We start from the raw sequence: 22,049 nt of genomic DNA, 5'->3' as shown, positions 1-22,049 counted from the left end.
TCCCCCCTCCTCCAGACATCAATGAGTGTGAGGTGTTCCCGGGGGTGTGTACCAACGGGCGCTGTGTCAACACCCAGGGCTCCTTCATCTGTGAGTGTGCTGAGGGTCTCACCCTGGACGGGAGCGGACGCACCTGCGTGGGTAAGACAAGACCGTAACCGACGTAAACCTTGATAAACAAGCAAATTCGTCACACAAATGTGGTCACCAAAGATGTTAGCATCTTGAGCCTACTGTGTGGTCAGCAGTACTGTATCTCCGTCCATCTGTCCGTCCCTCAGACGTGCGCAGCGAGCAGTGCTACATGAAGTGGCACGAGGATGAGTGTGGCGAGCCGCTGCCCGGGCGCTACCGCGTGGACATGTGCTGCTGCTCGGTGGGCGCGGCCTGGGGCATCGACTGTGAGGAGTGTCCCAAGGCGGGAACCCCGGAGAACAAGGCCATTTGCCCCCGAGGACCAGGCTTCGCCAACCGAGGAGACATCCTGACTGGCAGACCCTTTTACAAAGGTAGGGACAATCACTCATTGTCCCGTTTTCCTTGTCTGAATGTCAGGAGACTTTTTTTTAGTGTCATTTACACATTTAGGGTCTATCCCAACTCGACTGAGGAGCTACAAAGAGCAAGCCAAATGATCAAATGTACAGGTGCCAGCCGTCCACAGCATCACATATCTAAACAACTAGAAATGTCTTTTGAGAAAATCATTACTGGATTAGATTTGAAAAAATAGCACAGGTCAATTTCATGTGAATTCCATACACAGTTCACCCCTGACCCTTGGCATTATTCTGTTCTGTTCTTCTCCTGCAGATGTGAATGAGTGTAAGGTGTTCAGCGGCCTGTGTTCTCACGGAACGTGTCGCAACACCATCGGCAGCTTCAAGTGTCGCTGCAGCAGCGGCTTCGCCCTCAACATGGAGGAGAGGAACTGCACTGGTACGAGAGAGAGAAAGCATAGTCATGTTTTTTTAATACAATATAAAAGCATCTTAACTAATGTCTCTCCTCCCTCTCTCTCCTCCCTCTCTCTCCTCCCTCTCTCTCCTCCCTCTGTCTCCTCCCTCTCTCTCCTCCCTCCGTCTCTCCTCCCTCTCTCTCCTCCCTCTCTCTCCTCCCTCTCTCTCCTCCCTCCGTCTCTCCTCCCTCTCTCTCCTCCCTCTCTCTCCTCCCTCTCTCTCCTCCCTCCGTCTCTCCTCCCTCTCTCTCCTCCCTCTGTCTCTCCTCCCTCTCTCTCCTCCCTCTCTCTCCTCCCTCTCTCTCCTCCCTCTGTCTCTCCTCCCTGTCTCTCCTCCCTCTCTCTCCTCCCTCTGTCTCTCCTCCCTCTGTCTCTTCTCCCTCTGTCTCTTCTCCCTCCGTCTCTCCTCCCTCTGTCTCCTCCCTCTGTCTCCTCCCTCTGTCTCTCCTCCCTCTGTCTCTTCTCCCTCCCTCTGTCTCTCCTCCCTCTGTCTCTCCTCCCTCTCTCTCCTCCCTCTGTCTCCTCCCTCTGTCTCTCCTCCCTCTCTCTCCTCCCTCTGTCTCCTCCCTCTGTCTCTCCTCCCACTCCCACAGATATTGACGAATGTCGTATCTCTCCGGACCTGTGTGGCCACGGCACCTGTGTGAACACCCCCGGCAGCTTCGAGTGTGAATGCTTCGAGGGCTACGAGAGCGGCTTCATGATGATGAAGAACTGCATGGGTGAGACGGGGGAACACACCTATAACTCTCCCCTGACGGGAGAGTGGGAGAACTTCCTCCGAGATCATTATTGAATGTTGACCTTGTTGCACTCTCTCCCTCTCTCTCTTCTATCTTTCTCCTTCTCGCTCTCCCTCCCTCCCCTCTCTCTCTCCTACCTTTCTTCCTCTCCCTCTCTCCCCTGCAGATATTGATGAGTGTGAGAGGAACACACTGCTGTGTCAAGGAGGCGCCTGTCTGAACACAGAGGGGAGTTACGAGTGTGAATGTCCCCCCGGACACCAGCTGAGCCCCGACGGCTCCTCCTGCGAAGGTAGTCAAACAGTATATCACTGCACAGTGCATAGTATACAGCACACACACACACACTTTACATCACCTAAAATATGAGACATATTAGATCTCTGTTTTGGCGTTTTTACATCATCCTCAAGTCATCTGGGATACATGTTCAAGTTCACCAGACAGTAAACGGTATTCTCTCCTACATGATGTTGTCTACTGTGGTGGCTAATTCCTTTGATTGAAGCTAACTGTCACTGTCACTGTGTGTTTCCAGATGTGAACGAGTGCCAGCTGAGCAACAACCTGTGTAAGAACGGCCACTGTGTCAACATGGTGGGGAACTACCAGTGCTCCTGTGACACGGGCTACCAGGTTACACCAGACAGACAGGGCTGCGTGGGTGAGTGACCACCTGACTGAGACATGTCATCATTTGTCTCGTGGATGTTAGCACCGTGGTTGTTGACCATTTCTAAGCGTCACATCCGGAGCTTGAGCAGAAAAGGCACCGTTTGAGTGTCTGTTTGTGTGCGTCTATGCTTACCTGTAACCCGGCTGATTGCAGATATTGATGAGTGTACCATCATGAATGGCGGCTGTGACACACACTGTACCAACTCAGAGGGCAGCTACGAGTGCAGCTGTAGTGAGGGCTACGCTCTCATGCCCGACCTCAGAACCTGCGCTGGTAAGTCACACAGTAACACAATGCACCCGCGTGCTGTACATGCACACGTCGTATAGTGTAGAAACACACAGTCACACTCGATCTCTCCCCTGTCCAGACATCGATGAGTGCGAGGACAGCCCTGATATCTGTGACGGGGGTCAGTGTACCAACGTCCCCGGAGAGTACCGCTGTCTCTGCTACGACGGATTCATGGCCTCCATGGATATGAGGACCTGCATTGGTGAGAAGTACACCATGTTCTCTTCTCCTGCTCTCTCTCCTTCTCTCTCTCTCTCTCTCTCTCTCCATCTCTCTCTCTCTCCAGCTCTCTCCATCTCTCTCTCTATCTCGCTCTCTCTCCATCTCTCTCTCTCTCCATCTCTCTCTCTCCAGCTCTCTCTCTCTCTCCATCTCTCTCTCTCCCTCCCCCATCCCTCTAATTTTACCCTTACCTGTTAGACATATATTTTACTCCTCTGTCCCCTCTCCAAGACCAGTTAACTCATGTTCCTCTGTGTGTGTTCCTCTGTGTTGTGCGTGTTCTTCTGTGTTGTGTGTGTTCCTGTGTGTGTGTTCCTGTGTGTGTGTTCCTGTGTGTGTGTTCCTCTGTGTTGTGTGTGTTCCTCTGTGTTGTGTGTATCAGATGTGAACGAGTGTGAGCTGAACCCTAACATCTGTCTGCATGGGGACTGTGAGAACACCAAGGGATCCTTCATCTGTCACTGTCAGCTGGGATACTTTGTCAAGAAGGGCTCCACCGGCTGCACAGGTACAGTGTACACACACACACACACACACCGTACAACACACAACACCATGGGCTACACACACACACACACGACCGTACCGCACACAACACCATGGGCTACACACACACACACACACACACACACACACACACACACACACACACACACACACACACACACACACACACACACACACACACACACACACACACACACACACACACGACCGTACCACACACACACACGCTGGTCGTAACTGTAAGGCTATTTACTGTAAAACACTATCTTAGTTATGACGATGTCATGTAGCTTTGGTCATTTTTTACTCCTGTGGATAACGCCCGGTATAAGCCAGAGTACAGACAGAACGAGAGAGACACTCACATGTCTTGTCTCTACATTTATCTCTCTGCTGTTTTTCCTTCTCCTAGATATTGATGAGTGTGAGATTGGAGCCCATAACTGTGACATGCATGCTGCCTGCGTCAACGTCCCCGGAAGCTTCAAGTGTCGCTGTCGTGACGGCTGGGTGGGGGACGGCATCAAGTGTGTGGGTGAGTATACTAGTGCTGGGCTGGAACAAAAGCCTGTTAAATGGAAAACAAACCAGAAAAAAATACGTAATTTAACAGCCACTTTTGTCGAGCGACTTACAGTCACGCCCGCGTACATTTTTAGGTATGGATGGTCGTGGGAATCAAACCCACAACCTTGACATTGTAGGCACCGCGCTCTACCAACTGAGCCATACGTTCGTTAACTCTCGAGAAACAGGAGATGTCTACAGTATTGCGCGGCTGCCTCGTCTACGGACACCAAGTGAACTGATTATGTTTGACCCTCCTCTCTCCCTGTAGACGTGGATGAGTGTTCCACTGAGGAGCACAACTGCAACCTCAACGCAGACTGTGTCAACACCCCCGGCTCCTACCGCTGTGCCTGCAAGGAGGGCTTCAACGGGGACGGCTTCTCCTGTTCTGATATGGATGAGTGCGCTGACAACGTGAACCTGTGTGAGAACGGCCAGTGTCTGAACGCTCCGGGTGGCTACCGCTGCGAGTGTGAAATGGGCTTCACCCCTACTGAGGACAGCAAGGCCTGCCAGGGTCAGAATAACACACACACACACACACACACACACACCATCGTTCTGACCATAGCCACTGACCGTATCTTTCTCTCCCTCTCCGGTAGATATCGACGAGTGTAACTTCCAGAACATCTGTGTGTTTGGAACATGTCAGAACCTCCCGGGGATGTTCCGGTGTGTGTGTGACGACGGCTACGAGCTGGACCGCAGCGGAGGAAACTGCACTGGTGAGAAGCACACACCCTCTGCCATACTCTGATAACTCTGCCACGGCATCAGCACCAAGCCAATCTGGCAGCCCTCATATTTCGCCATCAATTTGGACTTTGTATTCCCTCGTTGTGCCACTCAATCTGTCATGTGCAGCCGCAGCAAGTCTGTGACTTTATCAAGGCTCTTTCTGCTTTTCCAGTCCTCTCAGTCTAAGTGCATAGCTTTCATATATTGTGTGTGTGTGTGTGTGTGTGTGTGTGTGTGTGTGTGTGTGTGTGTGTGTGTGTGTGTGTGTGTGTGTGTGTGTGTGTGTGTGTGTGTGTGTGTGTGTGTGTGTGTGTGTGTGTGTGTGTGTGTGTGTGTGTGTGTGTGTGTGTGTGTGTGTGTGTGTGTGTGTGTGTGCGTTCCAGACATTAACGAATGTGCGGACCCTGTGAACTGCATCAACGGCTTGTGTGTGAACACACCAGGAAGCTACCTGTGTAACTGCCCTCCGGACTTCGAGCTCAATCCAACTGGAGTGGGCTGTGTGGGTGAGTACTGGACACCTGGCATCAGAGCAATGCTAATGTCTGGTAGCCATGGAGATGGAGACTCCTCAGCCAATGAGTGAGTGGCAGGAAGTGTTGATGGGTGTGTAATAATAATTCCTTTCCCCTCATCTCAGACACACGAGTGGGCAACTGTTTCCTGGACACGTTGGCGCGTGGCGACGGTGGCATCTCCTGCAGTGCTGAGATCGGTGTGGGCGTCACCCGCGCCTCCTGCTGCTGCTCCCTGGGGGGAGCCTGGGGAAACCCCTGTGAACTCTGTCCCCCCATCAACTCCAGTACGTACTATAAAGCTTGGTCGACCCAAATCACGACAGACATGCTCTTTTTGTAGACGAACAAAACATCTTGGCCAATTCCACATATATTTTTGAGGAAAATGTGGTATGATCTTTTTGGGGTTGTTTTTTTTTGTCTGTAGCGGAGTACAAGACACTGTGTCCCGGAGGAGAGGGCTTCAGACCTAACCCCATCACTGTCATCCTGGAAGGTAAACACTGTTGGTCCATATCTTATAATCCTGTTGTATTTATTAAGAGTATGTCCCAACAAACTAAACCGGACTCCTTCTCCCACTGCCCCCACCAGACATTGATGAGTGCCAGGAGCTGCCAGGCCTGTGCCAGGGTGGCAACTGTGTCAACACCTTCGGTAGCTTCCAGTGTGAGTGCCCCGCAGGCTACTACCTCAACGAGGAGACACGCATCTGCGAGGGTAAGAGGGAAAAGGTCACCGAAGGGTCAAATGAGGTCTTTCTCCGGACTTTCCCGGTATTCATCTGATTCAGTTGACTGCCTAAAGCCCAGAATAGTGGAAGATAATAAAAGACAGTACTGTGTGTAACCATGTGTATTCTGTGTTTGTGTGTGTAGATATTGATGAGTGCACAGCCCACATTGGAATATGTGGCCCTGGTACCTGCTACAACACCTTGGGGAACTACACCTGCGTGTGTCCTCCTGAGTACATGCAGGTCAACGGAGGAAACAACTGCATGGGTGAGTCAGACCACACTGGGTGGTACTTACTAAATGATATATACAGTAAACAGTCAAAAGTTTAGACACACCTACTCATTCAAGGGTTTTTCTTTATTTTTACTATTTTAATAGTGAAGACATCAAAACTATCAAATGACACATATGGAATCATGTAGTAACCAACAAAGTATTAAACAAATCAAAATAGATGTTAGATTCTTCAAAGTAGCCACCCTTTGCCTTGATGACAGCTTTGCACACTCTTGGCATTCTCTCAACAAGCTTCATGAGGAATGCTTTTCTTGAAGGACTTCCCACATATGCTCAGCACTTGTTGGCTGATTTTCCTTCACTCTGCAGCCCAACTCATCCCAAACCATCTCAATTGGGTTGAGGGCAGATGATTGGAGGTGTGGGTTGAGGGCAGATGATTGGAGGTGTGTTTTGGGTCCTTGCCCAGTTGAAAAAACAAATGATAGTCCCATAAAACGCAAATCAGATGAGATGGCGTATCGCTGCAGAATGCTGTGGTAGCCATGCTGTTTAAGTGTTCCTTGAATTCTAAATAAGTCACAGACAGTGTCACCAGCAAAGCACCATCACACCTCCTCCTCCATGCTTCACGGTGGGAACCACACATGCGGAGATCATCTGTTCACCTACTCTGCATCTCACAAAGACACGGCGGTTGGAACCAGAAATCGTACATTTGGACTCATCAGACCAAAGGACAGATTTCCCCTAGTCTCATGTCCATTGCTCTTGTTTCTTGGCCCAAGCAAGTCTCTGCTTCTTATTGGTGTCCTTTAGTAGTGGTTTCTTTGAAGCAATTTGACCATGAAGGCCTGATTCACACAGTCTCCTCTGAACAGTTGATGTTGAGATGTGTTACTTGAACTCTGTGAAGCATTTATTTGGGCTGCAATTTCTGAAGCTGGTAACTCTAATGAACTTATCCTCTGCAGCAGAGGTAACTCTGCATCTTCTTTTCCTGTGGCGGTCCTCATGAGAGACAGTTTCATCATAGAGCTTGATGGTTTTTGCAACTACACTTGAAGAAGCTTGAAAAGTTCTTGAAATTTTCCAGATTGACTGACCTTCATGTCTTACAGTAATGATGGACAGACTGTCATTTATCTTTGCTTATTTGAGATGTTATTGCCATAATATAGACTTGGTATTTTAACAAATAGGGCTATCTTCTGTATACCACCCCTACCGTGTCACAACACAACTGATTGGCTCAAAATCATTAAGAAACAAAGAGAATGAACATGTTAATTGAAGATTACCTCATGAAGCTGGTTTAGAGAATTCCAAAAGTCTTCAAAGCTGTAATCAAGGCAAAGGGTGGCTACTTTGAAGAATCTAAAATAGAAAATATATTTAGATTTGTATAACACTGTTTTGGTTGCTACATGATTCCATGCGTTATTTCATAGTTTTGATGTCTTCACTGTTATTCTACAATGTAGAAAATAGTCAAAATAAAGAAAACCCCTTGAATAAGTAAGTAGGTGTGTCCAAAGTGTTTGTGTGTGTGTGTGTGTGCGTGCGTGCATGCGTGCGTGTGCGTGTGCGAATAAACATACAAACAGTTTAGTAACGGTTTACAAACGACAAGCAATTTACAAACAGTCAATGAGTTGTATATTTATGATGAGTCATTCTCAACCCCGTCTCTGCTGACATCACAGACATGAGGAAGAGCGTGTGTTACCGCAACTTCAACGACACGTGTGAGAACGAGCTGTCGTTCAACATGACCAAGAAGATGTGCTGCTGTGCCTATAACGTGGGCAAAGCCTGGAACAAGCCCTGTGAAGCCTGCCCTACCCCTGTCACCTGTGAGCTGGAACATAAGACACTCGCACACACACTCGCATAAACACACATATACACACTCATAGACACACTACCTCCAACTCTTTCATGACAGCCTCGAAATTTGGTATGTTCTTGGTGCCTAAGTTCACGCCGTCGTTTTGTCCTCTCTGCCACAGCGGAGTACCAGGTACTGTGTGGAAACCAGGCTCCTGGGTTCATCATAGACATCCACACGGGCAAGCCCATCGGTAAGGTCATCAGTAGGTCAAATAGGTCATTCTGGCCCACTGCTTCTTCAGAACAGAAACTGCTGAACTGCCAAAACCGATAGATACTACAATCATTATGTGGTACTACTGTAGAACAATAATAATCAAATATGATACGGTGCTATTATATAGTGGCTTTATGGAGTAGCGTTGTGAGCGAATGACTTCTAACAGAGCTGTTGCTGTGTTGTTCGCTATAGATATTGATGAGTGTCGAGAGATCCCGGGGATATGTGCAAACGGAGTGTGTATCAACCAGATAGGAAGCTTCCGCTGCGAATGTCCCATGGGCTTCAGCTACAACAATATACTGCTCATCTGTGAAGGTAAGGCTCAGACACACACACACACACACACACACACACACACAATCATCACCTTTTTCCTTCTCATAAAAAAAATGATCGTAAACATTCCCTCATATACACATACCTACACACTTTATGTGGCCCTCAAACCAAATGTACCCGCACACAACACACACACACACGCACATCCACACACTCACGCTTAATAAGCAGTAAAGTTAATGTTGCCCTCTCTCTCCCACATGAATCGTGAAGACAGACAGCAGAGTATACTGGCCCTGTAGGGGCCTAATGCCAGGTTCTGCCAGTCCAGGGGACTTAAATCACGCTAAAGCACCGAGGAACTGAACCCCAGCCAGTCTGGCACTGTTCTGTTTGGCCCTCCTCAGCCTCTGCATTACCTCACACTGGGCTTTTACTGGACAGTTATGACCACTGTGACTGATGGTCGCTGCCCGCTCTTGTTTTTCATTCCCTCCAGATATTGACGAGTGTAACAGCGGAGACAACCTGTGCCAACGCAACGCCAACTGTATCAACATCCCAGGGAGCTACCGCTGCGAGTGCTCACCAGGCTTCAAGCTGTCCCCCAGCGGGGCCTGCGTGGGTGAGTCCCAACTCTGTGCCCCGGGGCCGCGAGGATTTACCATCTCAGAACAAAAGGGGGGGTGGAGAGATGAGATTATGTTGATAGTTTATAAGTGAAATGTACTACGGTGAGTTACCCTGTTGAGAGATAATTGTTTTGAGAGTTAGATGGTTTATTAGTCAATGGGAAAACACACTGAGATGATCAATATTAATGTATTTCATCTCCCCTACTACCATACCCCGTTCAAAGGCACTTAAATATGTTGTCTTGCCCATTCACCCTCTGAATAGCACACACACACAATCCATGTCTCAATTGTCTCAAGGCTTAAAACTCCTTCTTTAACCTGTCTCCTCCCCTTCATCTACCCTGAGTGGATTTAACAAGTGACATCAATAAGGGATCATAGCTTTCACCTGGATTCACCTGGTCAGCATGTCATGGAAATACTTTGTGTACTCAGTGTATATTTATGATCTCAATGGAACTTCCTGGTTAGATCGTTTATTTTAAATAAACTAAAAAGGTGTGTATCTCCTCTCCCTGTGTGTGTGTAGACCGCAACGAGTGCCAGGAGATCCCTAACGTGTGTAGCCACGGAGAGTGTATCGACACCCAGGGCAGCTACCGCTGTCTCTGCCACAACGGCTTCAAGGCCACCGCCGACCAGACAATGTGCATGGGTGAGTAAAGAGTCCCAGTAAACTCAATAGACTTCCCATAGACTTACCACACAGTAGACACTCTACAGTTAGTTTTTCAATCATCTCACCTCTGTCTCACACCCTGGTCTCGCTCCCGTCTCAGATATCGACGAGTGTGACAGACAGCCGTGTGGGAACGGAACCTGTAAGAACACAGTGGGCTCCTACAACTGTCTCTGCTTCCCTGGATTCGAGCTCACGCACAACAATGACTGCATGGGTACGTACGTATGACATCCCGAGGTATCTCATCCTGGAAAATAGCGCCATGGCGACAGTTAAGGAGTAGTTCAGTCGAAATGTTAAAAGGGATTCTTTCGAGTAGCATAATAAATATGAACTCTCCCCACGTCCCCGTCCCCCTCCAGACATTGATGAGTGCAGTGCGTTGGTGGGTCAGGTGTGTAGGAACGGCCAGTGTATCAACAGCCTGGGATCCTTCCAGTGTCTCTGTCAGGATGGCTACGAACTCACCCCGGACGGAAAGAACTGTGTCGGTAAGCAACGTCAACACCCTAGCAACTCTAAACCTGGGTCAAGTACATTTGTTGTATACTTTCGAATATTTGATTTAATCCTGCTTGATTTAATTAGCCTGGTACAATGGAGCCAATGCAACGGTCCCCAAAGTGCAAACCCCAAGCTAAATCAATGTATTTGGAAGTGTGTGATGTATGTCTTGGGGTGTATAGTGTGTTTCCATGGAGGCGTCCTGTATAATCACACAATGTTCTTCCTCAGATATCAATGAGTGTGTGAGTCTTCCTGGTACCTGCTCTCCTGGAACCTGTCAGAACCTGGACGGGTCGTTCCGCTGTATCTGCCCAACTGGATACGAGGTCCAGAACGACCAGTGTATAGGTAGGAGCCCTACACACACACACACACACAAACACACACTCCGTCGCGCGCTTAACTATTGAAGGTGAAAGAGACCATTAACTTTGACGCAAGTTCACACACACACTGAATAGCTACCACAGAGAACATGACTTCATTACCTCTGCACATTCTGATCCCACCTGCTCACAAAGATCGAGCCAGCACACGCCCCCACCTACACATCAGGGTGTCAACGACCTGCAGTGATCCTGCCTTCTGGCCCAACACACACCCACACCACACGCTGTGTAACAGCCTTATAGCCTTGTTGCAGCAGCACCATCTGGCCTTAGAGTTTGCCGTGATTTTGCACTCATTCCTTCTCCTGCCTCTCATCCCTATTGCCCTGTCGGTCGCTCACTTTCTCTTCCAGATATCAACGAGTGTGAGGTGGAGCCCAATATCTGCCAGTTTGGCACGTGCACCAACACCCCAGGAAGCTTCCAGTGTATCTGCCAGAATGGCTTTGTCCTGTCGGACAATGGGCGCCGCTGTTTGGGTGAGAGAGAGAGAGAGAGAGAGAGAGAACTGTACGTTACAGTGGTCATTAAATGGCCAAGTAACAGATGTGTTAGAAATCACAGCACCTCTGTCCTTCTCAGCAGACCCACTAGTGGGAGTCTATTGTCTGCTATATCCACCTGACTGTGTGTTCCCCCCCCCCCAACCCACTCTGTATGACAGATACCAGAGAGAGCTTCTGTTTCACCCGCTTCGAGTCAGGCAAGTGTTCTGTGCCCAAGGCCTTCAACACCACCAAGGCCAAGTGCTGCTGCAGCAAGATGCCAGGCGAGGGCTGGGGAGACCCGTGCGAGCTGTGCCCACACGAGAGCGAGGGTGAGTCACGCGCACGACACACACGTTCCGCACACACACACCTCACTTCCAGTACTTTTCCATTCAATGTTTGTTATGATAACATATTCCTCAACACAAGCCAGTTGATGAGAACTAAGCCTACTGGATCCTGTCCTGTCAGTGTGTGTACATTTAACGTCTTACGTCTCCTTGTGTCTCCAGCGTCCTTTAAAAGCCTGTGTCCCTACGGCCATGGATCCCTGCCTGGACTTGGGGAAACCCGTGAGGGTGAGTGACAAGTGGCACGACTGGGCAAACCCCAGACATACCAACCCCTCAACTGAATCAGCTCTCTGATGACCAGATGTCAAAAATGTCTGGACAATAAACTGTCCTCATCTGTCTTTCTGTAGATATGAACGAGTGTCTGGACAATAAACTGTCCTCATCTGTCTTTCTGTAGATATGAACGAGTGTCTGGACAATAAACTGTCCTCATCTGTCTTTCTTGAGACATGAACAAGTGTCTGGACAATAAACTGTCCTCGTCTGTCTTTCTGTAGATATGAACGAGTGTCTGGACAATAAACTGTCCTCATCTGTCTTTCTGTAGATATGAACGAGTGTCTGGACAATAAACTGTCCTCATCTGTCTTTCTGTAGACATGAACGAGTGTCTGGACAATAAACTGTCCTCATCTGTCTTTCTGTAGACATGAACGAGTGTCTGGACAATAAACTGTCCTCATCTGTCTTTCTGTAGACATGAACGAGTGTCTGGCCAATAAACTGTCCTCATCTGTCTTTCTGTAGATATGAACGAGTGTCTGGACAATAAACTGTCCTCATCTGTCTTTCTGTAGACATGAACGAGTGTCTGGACAATAAACTGTCCTCATCTGTCTTTCTGTAGACATGAACGAGTGTCTGGACAATAAACTGTCCTCATCTGTCTTTCTGTAGATATGAACGAGTGTCTGGACAATAAACTGTCCTCATCTGTCTTTCTGTAGATATGAACGAGTGTCTGGACAATAAACTGTCCTCATCTGTCTTTCTGTAGATATGAACTAGTGTCTGGACAATAAACTGTCCTCATCTGTCTTTCTGTAGATATGAACGAATGTCTGGACAATAAACTGTCCTCATCTGTCTTTCTGTAGATATGAACGAGTGTCTGGACAATAAACTGTCCTCATCTGTCTCTCTGTAGATATGAACGAGTGTCTGGACAATAAACTGTCCTCATCTGTCTTTCTGTAGACATGAACGAGTGTCTGGACAATAAACTGTCCTCATCTGTCTTTCTGTAGACATGAACGAGTGTCTGGACAATAAACTGTCCTCATCTGTCTTTCTGTAGACATGAACGAGTGTCTGGAAAATAAACTGTCCTCATCTGTCATTCTGTAGATATGAACGAGTGTCTGGACAATAAACTGTCCTCATCTGTCTTTCTGTAGACATGAACGAGTGTCTGGACAATAAACTGTCCTCATCTGTCTTTCTGTAGACATGAACGAGTGTCTGGACAATAAACTGTCCTCATCTGTCTTTCTGTAGATATGAACGAGTGTCTGGACAATAAACTGTCCTCATCTGTCTTCCTGTAGACATGAACGAGTGTCTGGACAATAAACTGTCCTCATCTGTCTTTCTGTAGATGTGAACGAGTGTCTGGACAATAAACTGTCCTCATCTGTCTTTCTGTAGACATGAACGAGTGTCTGGACAATAAACTGTCCTCATCTGTCTTTCTGTAGACGTGAACGAGTGTCTGGACAATAAACTGTCCTCATCTGTCTTTCTGTAGATGTGAACGAGTGTCTGGACAATAAACTGTCCTCGTCTGTCTTTCTGTAGACATGAACGAGTGTCTGGACAATAAACTGTCCTCATCTGTCTTTCTGTAGACATGAACGAGTGTCTGGACAATAAATTGTCCTCATCTGTCTTTCTGTAGATATGAACGAGTGTCTGGACAATAAACTGTCCTCATCTGTCTTTCTGTAGATATGAACGAGTGTCTGGACAACCCAGGCGTCTGTGTGAACGGTGTCTGTATCAACACAGACGGATCGTTCCGCTGCGAGTGTCCCTTTGGCTACAACCTGGACTATACTGGGGTCAACTGTGTTGGTGAGCTGACCCCTATTGGTGGTGATAATGATGATGAGGAGGATTAGATTTACTTTCCTTCAAGATTACATTCTTGTCAGAAGTCAACATACCTGAAGACAAATTCATTTACATGATCACCCTTCCCCTCCTCCCTCCTCTCCCTCATCCCCCTCCTCAGACACTGATGAGTGCTCTATAGGAAACCCCTGTGGTAACGGGACCTGTACTAATGTGGTGGGAGGCTTTGAGTGCTCCTGTCATGAAGGCTTCGAACCTGGCTCCATGATGACCTGTGAAGGTATGTAACATCATACAAACACACACCCGTGACCTTTCACCTGGGAAATTACAAACGCTTATGATGATATACCGTCCGATTGTACAATTATTCTTGTATGACAGAATGCTCATGTACTCATCTCTCTCTCCCCAGATATCAATGAGTGCTCTCTGAACCCCCTGCTGTGTGCCTTCCGCTGTGTCAATACTTTTGGTTCCTACGAGTGCATGTGTCCCTCGGGCTACGTGCTGCGAGACGACCACCGCATGTGCAGAGGTGAGGGGACGCGGCATAACCTCCCTCCACACAGGAGTCTCTGTCTCTCTCTGTGTCTCTCTTTCTCTCTCTCTCTCTCTCTCTCTCTCTCTCTCTCTCTCTCTCTCTCTCTCTCTCTCTCTCTCTCTCTCTCTCTCTCTCTCTCTCTCTCTCTCTCTCTCTCTCTCTCTCTCTCTCTCTATCAGCAGTCATAGGAAAACCCTGAGTAAGACTAAGCCATGTGGGGTAGCTATTATACAGCTGTGTTAAAGTGAAGTTAGTTTATCATCGTAAATTCACCCGGCTGGTTTTCTATGGTCATGCTTTAGAGATGGCAGTTTTACAGTGAACTTGATTCATGGCTGGATTATGAACATACTGTACGTTACAGTATAATCATTCATCTGTTTTAGTCATTTGTTTTTTCCCGCTTCTTATTGGTCAAATGGATCAGTAGACATCTTTGTCTATTTTGCTTTAAACATTTCCTCTCCTCGTCTCCCTCTCTAACTTGCTTTCTCTCTCTCCCTCCCCTCTCTCCGTCCCTCCCACCCTCCCTCTCTCCCTCCCCTCTCCCTCTCCCTCTCTCTCTCTCCAGACCAGGATGAGTGTTCGGAGGGGCTGGATGACTGTGAGTCCAAGGGCATGTCCTGTAAGAACCTGATTGGCACTTTCATGTGTGTCTGCCCCCCTGGCATGCAGCACAGACCTGACGGAGATGGCTGCATGGGTGAGTCACACACACACACACACACACACACACACACACACACACACACACACACACACACACACACACACACACACACACACACACACACACACACACACACACACACACACACACACACACACACACACACACACACTCTCTCTCTCAATGACTAATACACACACCCAGACACGCAAACAAATACACACACACTGCAGGAGAGAAATCACTTCTTGAAAGTGATTCCATTTTATGTCACACTGTTCTAAACTCTCATCTTTTCCCATCTTCTCCTTCGTCCGCTCCTCCTTTTCCTCTCATCCTCCTCCCCCTGGCAGACCTGAATGAGTGTCGCGCGAAGCCTGGCGTCTGTAAGAACGGGCGCTGTGAGAACACAGTGGGCAGCTACCGCTGTGTGTGCAACGAGGGCTTCCAGCCCAGCTCCACCGGAACGGACTGTATCGGTGAGAATATCACCTCAGAGGACTCTGCAGAAGGGTGCACAACCCATCCACGCAATGTCAATGCAGCCGCATCAAAACCAAAGCATGAAAGACTGTATCACCCCTTCCCCACACATACTTGATTATGCGGCTCCTGTAAATTGCGGACTCATCTCTCCCTCCCTCCCCCTGTCCTTCTCTCCCCTCCCTCCACCCCTACAGATAACCGACAGGGCTTCTGTTTCACCGAGGTGCTCCAGACTATGTGTCAGCAGGGCTCCACCAACAGGAACAGTGTCACCAAATCGGAGTGCTGCTGCAATCTTGGGCGCGGCTGGGGACCCCAGTGTGAGCTCTGCCCACTGCCTGGCACCGTGCAGTACAAGAGGATGTGCCCACTGGGACCCGGGTACACCACCGACGGCAGAGGTTAGCTAGAGGAGAGGACGTGAGACGGGGTTTGAGGGAGGGGGAGAGGAGATGGTAACGGAGGACGGGGTGAGAGAGGTACGAGGGCTGTGTGTGTGTGTGTGTGTATCTGACACCCCCGCCCGCTGTTGTTACAGACATCAATGAGTGCACGGTGATGCCAGACCTGTGTAAGAACGGCCAGTGCATCAACACCATCGGATCGTTCCGCTGCCACTGCAACGTGGGTTATACCACCGACTTCACCAGCACCTCCTGCATTGGTATGACCCATCTCTCTCTTACCGAGCCTTGGACCAAACCGTCCTGGCTGCGGGGTAGAAATTGCTCTCATTCTGACCTTATTACTCACCACTGTCTGTGGCGTTTCAGATATGGATGAGTGTTCCGCGTCTCCCAAGCCCTGTAACTTCCTGTGTAAGAACACAGAGGGCAGCTACCTGTGCTCCTGCCCCAGAGGATACACTATGCAGCCTGACGGAAAGACCTGCAAAGGTGGGGGGACCCTGCTCCTGGCCACACGCACAGCCTTCAAGACCAGTCTGATAAATACTGAAACACGAGTTCCCATTTCCACATGATCCCTCTGTCTGAATTGTCTAACATGCCAACTGGTACTTTCAATTACATCCAGTATACTTGCTTTCTTCGCCGTTTATCAACAAATCCATATTTCTACTCCAGATCTGGATGAGTGTTCCACCAAGCAGCACAACTGTCAGTTCCTGTGTGTCAACACCATCGGCGGTTTCACCTGCAAGTGTCCTGCAGGCTTCACCCAGCACCAAACCGCCTGCATCGGTGAGGGGCCATGAGCAAGATACACACTTTGTTTAGGACAATTCTACTTCCTAGAAACGTCCAAGAACTCTTTAGACTTAAAACTGGGTGGTTGAATGGTTTTGAACGAAATCTCAGGAATGTGTATCTTCATCTCTCGCAGACAACAATGAGTGTAATGGGCAGAACAGTGTGTGTGGCTCCAGGGCTTCCTGTGTCAACACTCCCGGCAGCTTCAACTGTGACTGTGGGAAAGGCTTCTCTCTGGACACCACTGGCCTGGAGTGTGAAGGTGAGGACCTGACGCGCACACACACAGACACACACCGCTCCCCGTCATAAGCACACACGCATAACACACCACCCACTTTTGCTAGTTTTTGCCCCCCAAAAAATGTATTTTCTCATGTCTGTGACTTCTCTTTCAGACGTGGATGAGTGTGGCAGTAACCATCGCTGTCAGCACGGGTGTCAGAACATGATGGGAGGTTTCCGCTGTGGCTGTCCTCAGGGCTATGTACAACACTACCAGTGGAACCAGTGTGTGGGTGAGTGGGACAGACACGCACCAGTCACTTACTTAAACCCATTTTGATTCAAGCGGTGCATACGGCCACGAGATATGTCACTGACCGTTATTGAGGACATAGGCTCTGTGCTCTGTGTGTCATATCCTCAATGGAGACTCAGGACCTAACTTACCAAGTGTCCGCGTCAATGAGAAAGACAAATGAAAGGTAGAACAAAATGTGATCTGTGCACAATGTGCTTAGGTTGGTGTTTTACTCATCTCTCTCTCTCTCCCTCCCTCCCCTTCCTGTAGATGAGAATGAGTGTTCGGGTGCGTCTGTGTGTGGCTCGGCCTCCTGCTACAACACCCTGGGCAGCTTTAAGTGTTTGTGTCCGTCCGGCTTTGACTTTGAACAGGGAGGGGGCGGCTGCCAGGATGTCAATGAGTGTTCCATGGGCAGTAACCCCTGCAGCTTCGGCTGCTCCAACACAGACGGAGGATACCTGTGTGGCTGTCCTGGAGGTTACTACAGGGCTGGACAGGGGTGAGTGGGCTGGACAGGGGTGAGTGGGCTGGACAGGGGTGAGTGGGCTGGACAGGGGTGAGTGGGCTGGACAGGGGTGAGTGGGCTGGACATGGGTGAGTGGGCTGGACAGGGGTGAGTGGGCTGGACAGGGGTGAGTGGGCTGGACAGGGGTGAGTGGGCTGGACAGGGGTGAGTGGGCTGGACAGGGGTGAGTGTGCTGAACAGGGGTGAGTGGGCTGGACAGGGGTGAGTGTGCTGGACAGGGGTGAGTGGTTTCCCAAATGGTGTCAGGCGTACCCACTGATGGGCTGATTTCTTACGGGTTAATGGCTCAAAGCAGCGTCTTGGTTACAAGCGTTGGTTTTTTAATCACTTATTGTGTCAAGATATGTATTTATTTTTTATTTCAAAAAGACTTCAAAAGCTTTAGGTTGGTCGCAGCACAAAAATGTATTTGAAACCAGTGGGAACAACACCCTCATACCACACAGCACTGTACCAGCGGTCTAACTCTTATTATCTCCACAAGAAAGACTATCTCCCTGTGTTATAATTAAGCAATAAGGCCTGAGGAGGTGTGTGGTATATGGCCAACATGCCATGGCTAAGGGCTGTTCTTATGCACGACGCAACATGGAGTGTCTGGATACAGCCCTCAGCCGTGGTATATTGGCCATATACCACACCTCCCCCCGAGGTGGCTTATTGCTATTATAAACTGGTTACCAACGTAATTGGAACAATAAAAAAAATACTTTTTGGTCATACCCGTGGTATACGGTCTGATATTCCATGGCTTTCAGCCAATCAGCATTCAGGGCTCGAACCACACGGTTTATAAATGTGAGTAGTATGCCCTGACGTCTGTATCTCTCTGTTGACTCCCCAGTCATTGTATAACGGGCCAGGGCTTCCAGGATCAGTATAGCTCCGAGGGAGACGATGAGGACAGTCTGTCTCCAGAGGCCTGCTACGAATGTAAGATCAACGGAGACGTCGGCAAGAAGGGACGACACAGACGTCACGCTGCTGGGGACAACGACCTCAAGGTGCTGTCTCTACTCCCATTCGTTCTTACATCTACTGGTTCTAAACGTCTACCAGTTGTGTGTATTTGTATGTTGTTGTTATGTCGCTATGTGCTGACCCTCTCCTCCCTCGTCTCTCCAGGAGGTGAGCATGGCCAGCGTGGACACCCAGGAGTCCATCCCCATGAACCTGAGCCTGGCCTCGCTGCTCAACAAGGAGCCCCTGCTGGAGCTGCTGCCGGCCCTGGAGCCCCTGGAGCACCATGTGCGCTACGTCATCACCCACGGCAACCAGGGCGAGCACTTTCGCCTGCTGGAGCGCCGCGACGGGAAGAGCGTGCTGAGGTTGGGCAGGAAGTCGCCTCCCCCTGGCTCCTACCGCCTGGAGATCGCTAGTCTGCCCCTGTTCGGGCCGCGGCGCCTCCGACAGCTGGAGGAGGAACACGACAGCGACTACCTGCTGGGAGAGATAGGAGACGCCCTGCGCATCAAGCTGCACATCCACCTGCACTGAGCTGCAAGCGCTCCAACCCTCCCTAGGCTCCCTACTTTCTTCCCTTTCAGCCCCTGGACTGACTTTATAATGACCCCTCTGACCCTTGACCTTAACCCCAGGACCATCCCCAACCAATCGGGGTAGGGGGCTTTGAAAGACTGAGTCAACCAGCCCAACCACTTTTTAATTGTCAATGTTCTTCTTTTTTTTTTACCTCCCCCCCGACCCACCCCTCCTATTCCACTTGGAGAAGGAGTGGAGGAGATTACAGAAAGGTATGCCGTGTTTGGACCACAAACCCCTGCCATTTTAGATTTTACACACAAAATGGCTGACGAGAATCCATGAAGCACTGGGATAAGTGGAAATGGAAGGAGATGCACAAAAAGCAGAACATGTTTGAAATGGTAAAGAAAGTGTTATAAAGTATAAGGGAGAAGTATTTTACTGTTGAGTTTGTGTAGGACAATCTTCTTATGGTGAAGTGGAAATGAAAGAACCACTGATTTGCTAGGAGACAAATAGGGGTGTGTGTTGGTGAATGGTGGTCCAAGCAGTCCCTCGCCTGTCTGTAATCTCTGTGAAATCACAACACTGGGGTTAGAGGTCATGCTTCACCCTACTCAGTATTCTAGCGTGTCAGTTAATGTATTGTAGTGTTAAAAAAATGTTCACAAGAAGGACTGCAACATTTGCGCAACATGTCAGGTTTAACACTAATGTAATGGAGAGTTGGTCATCATGCATAGTATCAATTCTAGGAGTAAAACACCGGCTTTATACTGTTTATAATCATGCTTTCATGTAAAGCAGTGGTAAGCAGGGACTCTCTGGTGTGATGCCGTGTGCTACCGGCCGGTGTTCTGTTACCTCAATTATTCTCACTCATCTCCTCCACTCACCATACATTAGCGCTGTTGTAATGCCTCCGCTGGCCAGGAGAGGGCCACACTGTCCCTCAGCATGAGCCATGTCCAGAGACAGAGGTAGAAGTCGCCTCTAATCACTGTTCCAGATTCAGATCTTGTTTTATCTCCTAAATGGTTGAGGTTAGGATTGAGGTAGGATAATCTGATCCTAGCTCTGTGGTTAGGGGCAACGCCTTAGGTCCTCTCTCCAATAGGCTGCCAGGACATTGTACTGCAGTTTTATTATCATGCACTGAAACTGCTCATTGAATTTAATCAGGGGAGATTTGCTTCAAAATCCAGCAAACAGGTCCTGAGGGATTCAGCTTTTGTGAGAGTTGACATTCTGACTGGCAGTGAGAACTCTTGGACAGCTGAAACCATCTGCTGCCCATAGAGAAACTTAGCTGGGGATGAAAGATACTGTAACGACCTCAATGGTACATGACAACGCTACTGCAAACAGACAGTTAACGTTTGAGATTTTTACAGAACACATAAATGCACACACATATACAACACACACACACACACAGGTGAACTCTGAACCTTACTGAAAACAAGCATCCATCAGGGCATACTTTGTTTTTGTTTTTCTCTCAGCGAGAAAAAGGTGCTAAATTACTTCCCTCTTACGCTGTACAAAAAAAAGATTGCGGTCTTGAATCTTGATTGCGGAAAAAAAAGTGACATTTTTACTAGGTTTTTTTTCTGTTTTGTGTTTGTCTGTCTTTCGTAATGTCTTAATGCTGAGAACCAATATTATCTTGCTTCTTGAAAATGTAATTGTATATTTTTAAGTGAAATGTAGATGTTTTTGTTGTTTTTTTAAAGCGTCAAGGCTGCCCAAACCAAATACTTATTGTAAACCCACGGTTGAAGTCCTTAAAGTGCTGGTGACTTTGTTCTGCTCAGAAAAAAAAGATCAAATCAAATCCTAAAGTGGCATCCATTTTGTGATCATGCAGTAGATTAGAACATGGCCTTAATTAAGTACCCCTGTTTACCTATCATTGTCCTACTCAGCTCATACTGTAGTCTCTGAGCTCATAATGCCGTCGGTTAGTGGGTGCAGAGTTCCAGCAGCCTGGTACCTGATATGTTTGTGCAACGGACCATAGGCGTTGGCAAGACGGCACAAACCGATCTCAGACCAGGCTAGATTGAGTGTCAGTGACCAAAACACACAGCTACGGTAACATTCTCACTACAGTAGGTCTCAGTATTGTGAAGTTGACACTGTAACAAGCTTATAGGATCAACGCAAACTCAACGTGGCCATCTCACACTGGCAGTGAGTGTCTCTTGTTTAGTAACCGATCTCTGGTGCTCAACTATGATTTTGCTCTCTGAACATGCAAGGTTACTGCACTGTCCCCACAGCCTGGGCTATATTTATGCATCAAACATTTAACATGGGAACTTTGTATCTGGTTTGTTATTTTATTTGCCACTATGTTAAGGAAAGAATGTGCGTGTGCATACTGTATCTCGGCTTCAGCGGCAACCTTGAACTTCACTGTTATCAACACCCCATCGGTCAATGCTCATTTGAATTTGAGGGAGTAAAGAACTCAAATGTTAGATCTTCAGAGGTTTTTAGGGGGGGGGGTAAGAGAATGTAGACTCAACGCCTATAGATCTCTCAGAAACCAGCTGATGGTTTCAATAAGAATCATTAAACTATTACTCGATCTGGGGCAAAACTGAACATCCCTCACAAACTAGTCTTTTCCAATTTTCAAATCTCTTTATTTTATGCTGGGACAAAATCCATCCACCCAAGATTTATCATCTATTGGATGGACATTTGCAATCTATGACATTTGGATGATTCTCATTATTTTGTAAACTTTTGTCAGTGACATAAATGGCAATAAAAGTATTGTGGGTTATATTTTTAAAGGATTGTCTTGGAGTTTCATTTTCCTGCCCTGTAAATTACCCATTGGTGCTTCGTTA

General features: G+C 48.3%; 1 protein-coding gene across 3 annotated transcripts in view; it reads left to right on the top strand.

The window, feature by feature from the left end:
• LOC123997124 (fibrillin-2-like) overlaps nt 1–21,992 on the top strand; it is a 93,600-nt gene extending 71,608 nt beyond the window's left edge. For all 3 annotated transcript variants that reach the window (XM_046301194.1, XM_046301195.1, XM_046301196.1), the window contains exons 23-64: nt 16–141; nt 282–509; nt 814–939; nt 1,552–1,680; nt 1,868–1,993; nt 2,240–2,365; nt 2,531–2,653; nt 2,751–2,876; nt 3,279–3,404; nt 3,816–3,938; nt 4,242–4,490; nt 4,579–4,701; nt 5,098–5,220; nt 5,355–5,516; nt 5,660–5,728; nt 5,827–5,952; nt 6,111–6,236; nt 7,916–8,065; nt 8,222–8,293; nt 8,515–8,640; nt 9,104–9,229; nt 9,772–9,897; nt 10,022–10,138; nt 10,287–10,415; nt 10,660–10,779; nt 11,174–11,299; nt 11,485–11,637; nt 11,821–11,886; nt 13,612–13,737; nt 13,898–14,017; nt 14,153–14,275; nt 14,853–14,984; nt 15,305–15,430; nt 15,632–15,838; nt 15,976–16,101; nt 16,211–16,333; nt 16,523–16,639; nt 16,782–16,910; nt 17,047–17,166; nt 17,442–17,673; nt 18,545–18,704; nt 18,826–21,992. In XM_046301194.1, the coding sequence (XP_046157150.1) occupies nt 16–141; nt 282–509; nt 814–939; nt 1,552–1,680; nt 1,868–1,993; nt 2,240–2,365; nt 2,531–2,653; nt 2,751–2,876; nt 3,279–3,404; nt 3,816–3,938; nt 4,242–4,490; nt 4,579–4,701; nt 5,098–5,220; nt 5,355–5,516; nt 5,660–5,728; nt 5,827–5,952; nt 6,111–6,236; nt 7,916–8,065; nt 8,222–8,293; nt 8,515–8,640; nt 9,104–9,229; nt 9,772–9,897; nt 10,022–10,138; nt 10,287–10,415; nt 10,660–10,779; nt 11,174–11,299; nt 11,485–11,637; nt 11,821–11,886; nt 13,612–13,737; nt 13,898–14,017; nt 14,153–14,275; nt 14,853–14,984; nt 15,305–15,430; nt 15,632–15,838; nt 15,976–16,101; nt 16,211–16,333; nt 16,523–16,639; nt 16,782–16,910; nt 17,047–17,166; nt 17,442–17,673; nt 18,545–18,704; nt 18,826–19,197 (5,861 nt within the window). In that variant the 3' untranslated portion in view covers nt 19,198–21,992. The remainder of the gene's footprint in view (nt 1–15; nt 142–281; nt 510–813; nt 940–1,551; nt 1,681–1,867; nt 1,994–2,239; nt 2,366–2,530; nt 2,654–2,750; nt 2,877–3,278; nt 3,405–3,815; nt 3,939–4,241; nt 4,491–4,578; nt 4,702–5,097; nt 5,221–5,354; nt 5,517–5,659; nt 5,729–5,826; nt 5,953–6,110; nt 6,237–7,915; nt 8,066–8,221; nt 8,294–8,514; nt 8,641–9,103; nt 9,230–9,771; nt 9,898–10,021; nt 10,139–10,286; nt 10,416–10,659; nt 10,780–11,173; nt 11,300–11,484; nt 11,638–11,820; nt 11,887–13,611; nt 13,738–13,897; nt 14,018–14,152; nt 14,276–14,852; nt 14,985–15,304; nt 15,431–15,631; nt 15,839–15,975; nt 16,102–16,210; nt 16,334–16,522; nt 16,640–16,781; nt 16,911–17,046; nt 17,167–17,441; nt 17,674–18,544; nt 18,705–18,825) is intronic.
• Nucleotides 21,993–22,049: the final 57 nt, after the last annotated feature.

This window comes from Oncorhynchus gorbuscha, linkage group LG15, assembly GCF_021184085.1.
Source record: "Oncorhynchus gorbuscha isolate QuinsamMale2020 ecotype Even-year linkage group LG15, OgorEven_v1.0, whole genome shotgun sequence".
Taxonomy (NCBI): Eukaryota; Metazoa; Chordata; class Actinopteri; order Salmoniformes; family Salmonidae; genus Oncorhynchus; species Oncorhynchus gorbuscha.
This window is presented reverse-complemented; position numbering and strand designations above follow the sequence as displayed.